At 40.3% G+C, this 10,397-nt stretch overlaps 1 protein-coding gene across 1 annotated transcript; it reads left to right on the plus strand.

Annotated features, from left to right (window-relative positions):
• The first annotated feature begins 652 nt into the window (after nucleotides 1-652).
• ARMT1 (acidic residue methyltransferase 1) lies at nucleotides 653-10,143 on the plus strand. The gene is made up of 5 exons (XM_032183821.1): nucleotides 653-731; nucleotides 1,649-1,754; nucleotides 2,314-2,555; nucleotides 4,001-4,166; nucleotides 5,211-10,143. Exons 1-5 carry the CDS (start codon nucleotides 664-666, stop codon nucleotides 5,976-5,978), a joined length of 1,350 nt encoding a protein of 449 aa, XP_032039712.1. The 5' UTR covers nucleotides 653-663; the 3' UTR covers nucleotides 5,979-10,143.
• Nucleotides 10,144-10,397: the final 254 nt, after the last annotated feature.

Raw genomic sequence — 10,397 nt, forward strand, 5'->3', positions numbered from 1 at the left:
AGGAGGGCGGGACATAGCCCGCCAGGCAGCCAATCAGACGTCCGGCGCGTAAGAACCGGCGGCGAGGCCGCGGCGCCCCCCTGAGGCGGCGGCTGAGGGGCGCCTCTACCGGGGGGCGCCTCGCCCGGGGCCGGCCGGGCGGGCGGGTACGGGGGCGCGGGGCGAACCACGACGCCCGGCCTGTCCTCCTCCAGCCGCCGCGGTGCGCGGGGAGCTGCGTGTGGGTGTGTGTGTGTGTGTCAGCGAGCCGCGACCTTGAGGCTTTGACACCGGGGGTGGGGGGGGCAGGAAACGGCCCCGTTCCCCTTTCCCCATCTCCCCCCCTTCCCCCGTTGCCTCCCCCACCGGCCCGTTCCCTCTCCGCAGCGCGGGGCGGCGGCCGCCAGCCCGCTCCCTCCCTCCCCCCCCCCCCCTCCTCTGCCTCCGCCGCCGCCGCGGCGGGCGGGGAGGGGCGAGGCGGTTCCCGGCGCGCGCCAGCACTGACCTGAGGGGGGGGGGGGAGGAGGAGGCGGAGGGGGGGGTGGGGGAGGGGTCGCGCCGCTCTCCGCCGCGCTCGCCGCGGCCCCGCCCCCCGGCCGCCGGGCCCCGCCGCCGCCGCCGCCCGCCGCCCGCCGCGCCAATAACGTCCGGCCGCCGCGCCCCGCTTCCGGGGGGCGGGACAAGATGGCGGCGGCGGGGACGGCGCTGCCGGTAACGGCCCTACCGGTGCCGCTGTCGGGCAGGTTCAAGGGGTGCGTCCCGTGGGCGGCGCTGAGGGGGGCAGAGCGGGGCTCGGCCGCGGCTCCCGGCCCCGCGGAGAGGCGGTGGAAGGGGCGGCGGGGCCGGCGGATGGCGCCGGGCGGGGCGGGGCCGGGCAGAGCGGGGCGGGGCGGGGCGGAGCTGGGGGGCGGCCCTCGGAGCGCTGCAGACGGGGCCTTGCGGTGAGGCGCCGGCAGGCGGCGCTGCGGGCTGGGCCTGGGCCTGGGCCTCAGAAGGCCTTCCGCGGGGGGGGTAAAGTTCCGTGTTAACGTCTCCCTCGGTGCCCTTCCCAGCAAACAAAGCCACCGTAAAACCGTTGGCACACAGGGAGTGGCCTCACGCTGTGCCAGGGGAGGTTCAGGCTGGCAATGAGGAGACATTTCTGCTCAGAAAGAGCAGCCAGGCACTGGGACGGGTTGCCCAGTAGGTGGTGGAGGCACCGTCCCTGGGGGTGTTCAAGGAGAGGCTGGACGTGGTGCTAAATCTACCTGTGTAGCTGTAAATCTATCTATTTATATATGAATTTATATATTGGGAGCAAGCACTGTGGATTTTGTGATTGTAAAATCAGTACAATTGCAGTATATCTAAACATTACATGTTGCTCTGGGCTCTTAATTTTAAATTTACCTATCTTTACATCTGCCTAACCACAACTAGAGAATGTATTTTAGCCTGGAATTGACTACATTTTTTACCTCTGTTAGGGTTAGTCAGTTAGTGTTTTCTTCCCCGAAAAGACTTCTCCAAAAGTCAACCTAAGAACCCAACCAATTTCATATCTTTTTTTCTAAATGTCAACTACTATAAAAGTACACAAACATATTTTTAAGACATTATGTTTATTTCAAAATAGAAGATACTTTCTCATTTCCTCTCAGTAAGGAAATTTTGATCTTTTCCTTTTCAGATCATTCGCATATTTTACAATCAAAGACAGACTGCCCCAGATCCTCACAAGAACTATTGATACTCTGCATCGACATAAAAATGAATTCTTTGAAGAACATGGTGAGGTAAGAGTAAGGTGTCTTTTTGCCTGATTTTTCCCCCCCTAACTGTTGAGACCCCTTCTATGGTTTGTTTTTACTGATTTATTTTTATGGTCATTGCTTGGCTTTCTTATTCTTTTTTATCTGTTATTCTTCTTGGCCACCTTTCTTGTAGCTTTCTTTCATACATTTCATAATTCACCTTCCTGTCCTACCTTTTTCCGATATTTCTGGTCTGCCCTTGCCTTTTTTTTTTTTTTTTTTTCTCCCTCTTTTTCTTTTTAATGATGCTATAGCTAATAGACTTAGCATCTTCTGACGATGGCAGTTTCACTTTTCTGTTGCCCTCTAATGACCAAAAGATCCGATCTAGAAAGAAGTCCAATGCGTGATTCGCTTTAGGAGCATATGCATAAAATGAGAATCATTTACCCAAATGTGTTTGGCTGAATCAAGCTCTGATTTTTCAGGGACTTGTATGTGGCAATTGAAGCTTATTGCTTGCTTATTCCTGAAAACCTGGTCTGCGTTTCTACAGGAATAAATGTTCAGAATAGGAACTTTTGTTCTTTACTTATTGCAGAAGGGCGTTGAAGCAGAGAAGAGAGCTATATCTTTCCTTTCCAAATTACGGAATGAACTTCAAACAGACAAACCAGTGACTCCATTAGAAGATGAGCTGCCTGACGCCACGCTGTGGAACCAATACCTTGACTACCAACGAAATTTATCAAATGGAAATGGAGGACCAAGTTGGTTTCAGTCTCCTTGGTTATATGTAGAGTGTTACATGTATCGAAGAATTCATGCAGCGTTAGCACAGAAGTAAGTATTTACTAGCTTGGTGTATTACTCTGCAAAACATTATTCTGCCCCCTTTTAATTTTAGGAGAAAGGAAGACACCTGGGGACTAAGATATACAAAAATAAAAAAGTTTTAAGTATTTCCATATTCCTTTTCCCTTGTTTTGCACCTCAGATTTAAAATTAATATTTATTCAGTAGATTTTGAGGTTTATTGTCATTTGTTATGATTCGGTTTCTGCAACTTAGTCAAACTTGAGTTTTCATGTAGACTGCATAGCTTGCCCTTGCAGACTAATGTAGAGCAGGGTCTCAAAGCGATTTAACATCTCTAAAAGGTTTGTTAGCTTAGAATTATCTCTTAAGGTGCACGTTCATCTAAAATACATAATAGGAGTGCCACCACCATGTTGGGCATTCTAACTTGTTCTGCTGCTTGAGATCTGAAGTTCTTACTGCAATGGACCCGTTCATTCTACACCATCATCTTAGTTACAGCAGGGTTTGCAGGCCATGTGTTGCATCAGACTTTGGGAGCTGATCCTGATTAAAAATAACTTTGAAGGAAAAGTTTGTTGTGCTGGTACTGTGGAGAGGTGCCAGTACAACGTAACAGGGTAGGAATGAACAGTTTAATTGCCTGCTGCTGTCTAAAATGAAATAAAATAAGAGGAGATACTTTATGCATAGTGTTCTTAGTACCTGTTCTTAGTATTACAGAGATGGAAACATAGTAATGGGTTTCCTTGTTTCTACTGCTATATCAGGCCATTGGAACTCTTGAAAGTTCAAATTTGAGATGGATGTTTTGGATTGTACTAAAACAAACAGATGCTCTTCATTAGTAAGCTTTAAATTTCTCAGTCTTTATTATTTTGCTGCTCTTAAGCATATGTTTGGATAGAGGTTCAATCATTTGTTAAAACATGTAACAGCAAATATGATTCTTATTACATAACGAGTTTCTATTTCTTATATAGTCCAAGAGCTGCATTATTTTGTCATCTTTGTCGTGTTAATTTTCAAAAGTCCTAGATAAAAGCTTTCATAAGAATGACATCACATTACTGTAAGAGACTTTGGTATGGGAAATATACTTCAGTAGGCACGAATGCAGTTTGGGTCAGCAATTCACTATGTTTGTTCACTTGCATATTATAATTTTAGTCCTTTGTATACAAAGAATGGAGTTTAAAATTGTTACAGCAGGGATTGAACACTTATTCACTCTCAGAATTGCTAAAAATATGAAGATGTCCTGTATGCTATTTGGTTTAGTAAGGTGTGTTATCAAGCTTTTATTCAGATGCCTAAGAATTCACTATGACAAGTTAAAACTGCATAATCAGTGGCTATTACGCAGTCTAAAACCACTGAGCTCTGAGCTTGCGTTTTCATGTATTTCAAGTGCTGTCTTGGAAAATGTGGAAAGTATGTTAATATACTCTTTCTCTGCTTACTTTTAGCCCACCTATTGACAACTTTGATGTATTTAAAGAAGGAAAGGCTCAAAATTTCTTCGAATCCCAAGGGGCTATTATTGCCTTATGCACTTACTTTCAAGAACTGCTTAAAAACATCAAAGATCTAGATGAGAAGCAACTTCAGGAGGAATTTTTAAAGCTACTGCAGGTAAACTTGTAGTTTACACTAGACTTTACACAAAACTTTAAAATATCCCTTCTCTGTAGCAAATGAAACCTTGAGGGTATAAAGAATCTGAATTTCATTGAGAATTTTTTTTTTTTTTTTTAAAAAAGAAGCTTTTTTGTTCTTTTTTGTTTGTTTGTTTGTAAGGGTGTGATGAAATCCTGATGGCCATACTGTATCACTACACTGAAAGTATTTGTTTGATGTTTTCCTTATACTGCTGGTCTTCATTGTGTATTTGAAAACCCAGCTTATTCTCTCTCAGGAAACAGTATCTCTAAAATAAATGTTACGTTGAGTTCCAGAGGGACTTTTTGTTGTTTAACTATAGAATTTTAAAACAGTTAATTTTACTGACACTTTAAAAGCTTTAGACTTTTGGAAATAAGCTAGATGTCAGTTTGGGCCAGAAGTGGTTTAAAAGTTTATAACTGCACTGTTCTCGGAAAAAAAATGCCTTTGGATAGAATACAGAATATCACAGGATTATGGTAAGTTCGTTCACTGGCAGCAGTGCACATGAACTATATGACAAAACTATTAGAAGCTCATTAGAGTGTACTTAAAACACTTTTATGTTTTCGTAAATGAGTACTAGTTCTAGTTCTTATTTGTCTTCATGTAATAAATCAATCATGTTTTATTACTGTTTTATTTTTTTTTTTATTCCCACTGATGTTTTCTGGAGTTATAGTGTGGAGAACGCAATTTATAAAGCTTTCCAATCAGTGTGTTTACATTATTCTGAATCTTCCATCTTTGTCAGTTCTGATGCATGTTTCTGATGCCTACATAAATCTACATAAATGCAGAGCCTTGTTTGGTTCCTTCCAAGATTTTTTTTTTTTTTCTGTGTTGAGATATTTGCACAAGAAGTTGATTTCTATTAAAGCTTGGAGGAAAATGTGGAGTCAGAGCCTTCATGTCCCTAAAAAAGAAATAAACAAAAATCTTTAAGTACTTGCAAAGTTTAGAATGTAGCTACAATGAAACTTACCAAATGTTTTTGTTTCTTCCTCATTCTAGGTGTCATTGTGGGGCAATAAGTGTGACCTTTCTTTTTCAGCTGGTGAGGACAGCTCTCAGAAATCTAGTCCTCTACAATGCCTGGAAGATATGGTACCTTTTGTCTTAGTGAATGATATGGAAAAGCTTTGGTCACTACTTAAAAATGCCAAAAATAGAAAAACAGATAAATGTAAAGTTCGAGTTGATATAATCCTGGATAATGCTGGATTTGAACTTGTAAGTGATTTTGTGTTAGCTGACTTCCTGTTATCATCAAAGCTAGCTGATGAAGTCCACTTCCATGGAAAAAGTATTCCATGGTATGTGTCAGATACCACAAAGAATGATTTTAACTGGACTATAAAACAGCTTCAGGCAGCTAATCATATGTGGATGTCTAGATGTGGGATTAACTGGGAGGGCAATTTGAAAAAGGGCATTTGGGTTTACCATGATCACATGTTTTGGACTTTGCCACATGATTTTTCCAGTATGGCTGAGGTTGCTCCTGATTTGTATGCTGATCTACAGAAGTCAAACTTGCTTCTTTTTAAAGGCGATCTAAACTATAGAAAATTAACAGGAGATAGAAAATGGGAGCACACTGTTCCTTTTCATCAGGCCTTGAACAAGTTTCATCCTGCACCTCTCTGTAGTTTGAGAACACTGAAATCTGACACGCAGGTCGGCCTGAAACCTGGACAAGCTGAACAAATTCAGGCTTCTGAACCTGAATGGATGATAAGTGGGAAATATGGGGTGGTTCAGTTTGATCCTGCTCTCTGACTCCAGTTCCTAATATTCTGGCAGATAGATTTAGTCAAAGTTTTAACTTTGTTAAAAAGTTTAACTTTCTCTGTTCTATGCTTGGCTTCAGCAAATTTTTGTTCTTGTTTGCACTTTTTCTTCCAAACAATTTGTTGTTGTTGTTCCACAAAAGACTTTTTGGTGTTCTGTAAAAGTTCACAGTTTACATAAATCACTGCATTTCAACATATTTTGTGTTCCTATTGTCCAATGTCAGCAGAAGATGTTCAAGGTGAACATTTGGTTGTCCGTAATTTTTTTCTTCATCATTGAGTATGAGGGTTTATGCCTAACAAGTGAAAAATCTGCTTTGGAAACAGTTTTCTCAACTGCATCTTTGCATGTATTTACTCACTTCAGGATATTTTGTTCTCCATGTGCCATGAATTGCATGAAAGCTAATGTTTTAGCAAAAGCACAAATGAATTATTTTGCATATGGTCATTGCAGGAACATATTTTAAAACCGCCTGAAAGAGTTTACTTCTACTTTTTACATAAATTGTTTTTTATGTGCTGCTTGTGTCAATTGACAAAGTACTTTCATTGTTTTTTAAATGGTTGTCTTATTTGAAAATAGCAGTACATTAAGAGAAGAGTTTTGGGGTGATATCTGGTAAATGTTGAATCTAAATTTGAAAATTAAACTTAAGTTTTGATTTTTAAAATAGAAGTGGATGTTGCTAACCATTTTGCTTGGAAGAGGGGAGTTATCCCATCTGGTAGTAGGAAAATGGACAATTCCATTTTAAGAGTGGGGAAGGTTTTATTTATCTAAGAATCTCTACCAAAAACAACAACAACAAAACACAGTTACCTTGCTAACTGGATTTTAGATTTAATAAAAACTTGAACTGAAGGTGGCCTGTCCACCACCAGTGTTGGTGGTTCAAGCATTGCTGCCTCTTTCAATTGTCGACATTCTTATTGTCAAATATAGTGCTTTGTATTTTTTTTAAGAAGGATGCCACATTTTTTATGGGGGAAATATAACCCCAGTTGCACTGAGAAGTACAATATATACTAAAGATACACATGCCATATAGGTTGCTGCTAATTAGAGTTGTGTCCCATTTTCTTTTCCTCCAACCCAGTCTCAGTTTACCTCACTCAGAAGTTGGGGGAAAATTTGGAATATTTTAGTGATTTTTTTTTTTTCAGAGTGACATGAAAGGGAAAATGCAATATCTGTTTCTAAAGGAAAAATTAAAAATAGATTCTATTGTCTTATTTTAGTTGTTTGAAATAGGGCCTTTTTAGAGGGCTGCGATGGCAGCGATAACTGCAGGTTAGTTAGAAAACAGCAAAATTTCCCATAGCATGTGTCTTTCTGTCTATGCTGCTGTCTGGAGCTGCTAAAATGAGTAGAACTTGCTGCTGGTAAACGAGGTTGTTATGTTATAGAGAACAGGAGTAGCCCACAGGTAGAGAAACTTCATCTTCTATTTTATAGATACAGTGAAATCTTACACAACAAAAAGGAGGGCACTGTAGCGGCCTTGCTTGGCTGCATTCTGGAACTGAAGAAACGTGTGCTCTGACAAAGGAATTAGAATGGCTGGATGGTGGAAGGTGAACTAAAAGAGACTTCTGCACTTAATGGTTAACCTAAGACAAGAGTAAACTTTGGTAGGTCTAAAGCTATTTTAGCTTTTGAAAATGAAGCTGGAATCCCTTCTGGTCAGTGAAATCACTGGAAAAAATGTCTCGTTTCCCATTCTGACATGCAGAGAATCAGCTGGTGCTATGAGATACTGTGTTCCTATAATAAAGATCAATATAATGGATAAACGTGCTCCAGTTGCTGATGACTTCAGTTATTTGTGTTCATGTTGTTCTTTCTTTTCGCTTCTGAAAGTATATTCATATTTTAAAGTTGCAAGGTCAAATAGTCAAAAACTAAGATGCTAGGAATTTCAGGAGGCAATACAATACTAAATACTGGTGGGATTCTAGTTTTGGGACCTGAACTTAGTCATTTCCTTTGTATCTCTGGTTTACTACATCTAAAGGATGAATTCACGTCCATCCCAAACCATTTGAATAACTGTAAGTTAGAAATCCAGTTGAGAGCTAAAGGTCAGATGGCCTGTCTCTGTCTGGAGAGAGCTCAGGGGGGCTCCAGCTGTGGTGCTTTGATCAAATACATAAATGATACGATGAGTCTGGGCACTGGAGCCCCAGTTTCTCATCTTTGAAAATGCTGTTAACTTGTTTCAAATGCACTTTGAAGCAACAGCTTTGGGTCAAGAGCAGAGAGGTGGATGTTGTGGAATAGGTGCATTGAAAACTTCCTGCCTAGTCCAAGGAAGCAAAATAATTAGCAGAAAGAACCTGATCTTCTCTGGATGGATTATTTTTGAGGTGCTCACTTAAACTGCTGGAGAGGTTTGAAAGTTGTAACTCATTTTGCAGTCTATTAAGTCAGCATGTCTTTTACCCCTCACAAAGGAAGGTTTTGTAATTATTAGCGTGGCGACCTAATTACATCAAGAATACACATACATAACTTCCAGATACCTGATTGCTTGGCTTCTAGAGCTGTAACTGCAAAGTGTCATTTACAGACAGGGTGGAATATGCATTACACTTTTCCATTTGTTGGTTGGCTGTTACAAAAAGTTTACAAAAATAAAATTCAGATTTCCCATAAAGAAAAGAAGCGATGCTGAAATGCCGGTGTTGTATTCTCCCGTGCTACAAGGTAGGAGCAGGACTGGTACTCTGGTGAGGCGCTGTGCTCTGCTTTTGGGTTAGCTATAGGTTAGTTGAAAATAGTGTATCTGTTTAGGAAGTGCTTTCCTAGGTATTCAGCATTAACTACGTGTATAAGTGCAACTTCATGAAAGGGAAGCCTGTGCCTACTTTGTTCAGGTGGAATATACTGTTATTAGACAGCATAAAGCATATGTTATAATAATAGCATACGTTATAGCATAATTATTTTCTTGATTGACCAGGAAAGTTGCTTCTGTACATCAGTTATAACTAATTGCCCAAAATGCTTCTACAACATATCCCAGGAGCTACTGATTCGTATACCCAAATTCTTGAGGTTTTCCTTTCATGTGCCATTTGAGTATTTATAGCAGAAATAAGGGCATTTTCAGTAATTCCAAGGACCACCACAGACCAATGTCTTTTGACACATTTTTTTGTGTGTGTGTGCTACCTCTTGAGGAACTGTATTTGTAAATCAGTTCTTGAGAGATAACAATGACTTCCATCTGTGATGAAACAGTGGGAGAAGTAGGGTCACTGGCACAGCAAAAGCTAGTATAAAAACCAAGTACTTCATAATTTGTTACGTTAAGATATGTACAATAAGTCTGTATGTATTTGAGGCTGTAAGATGAGCTGTTATAAAATAAACTGATCTAGAAAATAAGTTGATGGTATGACTGGAAACTGATTGAAGAATAATGAAAAGAATACTGAAGAATATTGAAAGCTTATTTATTCTGTGAGGTTTTGAAAGAAATAGATGCAAGAGTACCAACATTTTTTTCCCTAATACTGCCATGTCTCAAACTTTTTACCTTGTTACAATACCGATATTCTTGTTAATTTCAAAACCCTAAAAAGCATTGAGAATCTGTCGAAATACATATGACAGCTACTTACTAAGCCTAGTGCAACTGGTGTAATTGTTATGAGGATCATTTCCCAAACCAATAGGTGCTCCATATGTTCTCAGCAAAAATGGAAATACTTAACTGTTTGGCTCGGTGTAACTAAAATATTTCTAAACCACTTTGTTTTACATGCACTACTAATGTTCCATAAAACTTAACTGTTGCTGTTGAAATAGTTGCTTTAAAGTTCATAGTGTATTTGCATTCATGGTTGAACTACTTAATTTGTTCTTTGATGTGAAGCATATTTATCTCTAGTACTCTGTCAGCATAGGAAAATGTTCACTCTGTTGCCCAGGGTGTACCACTATTAAATGTTTTCATTCTAAAAAATTAAACTGTATATAAAATAATAATTCCAAAGTGGAATTTTATACAGAATTGCTAGTTTTCGTGAAATGTTTTGTTTGCTTAGAGGCCTTTTGTTTATCTAAAATACAGAGAAAAAGTATAGAATTATTTTCATTTAAGGCAAAAATATAAGTTGAAAATCACCTCTGACTTACTTAAGGAGTTTAAGAATAAAACTGTGAAAATCTGTTGTTTAAAATGTTTCTTTTATTTCTTTACAATATGGCAGCAAACAGAGTGCAGAAGTTCTTCCTACACCATGGGCAGTTTATATTTCTTGGTTGTGAAAATAAACGGAGTACATTTATGTCATAAATACATGTAGACAAATTAATCCAGGTTCTGGCTCAGCTTCATAGTTACGAATTCCAAAGATAAATTGTGAGGAGGGGTTTTATTTATGTGTCAGGCTT

This window comes from Aythya fuligula, chromosome 3 (assembly GCF_009819795.1).
Source record: "Aythya fuligula isolate bAytFul2 chromosome 3, bAytFul2.pri, whole genome shotgun sequence".
Taxonomy (NCBI): Eukaryota; Metazoa; Chordata; class Aves; order Anseriformes; family Anatidae; genus Aythya; species Aythya fuligula.

Coding starts and splice junctions, on each gene's coding strand:
- ARMT1 (XM_032183821.1), top strand. CDS start 664: ATGGCGGCGGCGGGGACGGCGCTGCCGGTAACGGCCCTACCGGTGCCG. Junction 732..1,648: donor CTGTCGGGCAGGTTCAAGGG/GTGCGTCCCGTG, acceptor TTTCCTTTTCAG/ATCATTCGCATATTTTACAA. Junction 2,556..4,000: donor CATGCAGCGTTAGCACAGAA/GTAAGTATTTAC, acceptor GCTTACTTTTAG/CCCACCTATTGACAACTTTG.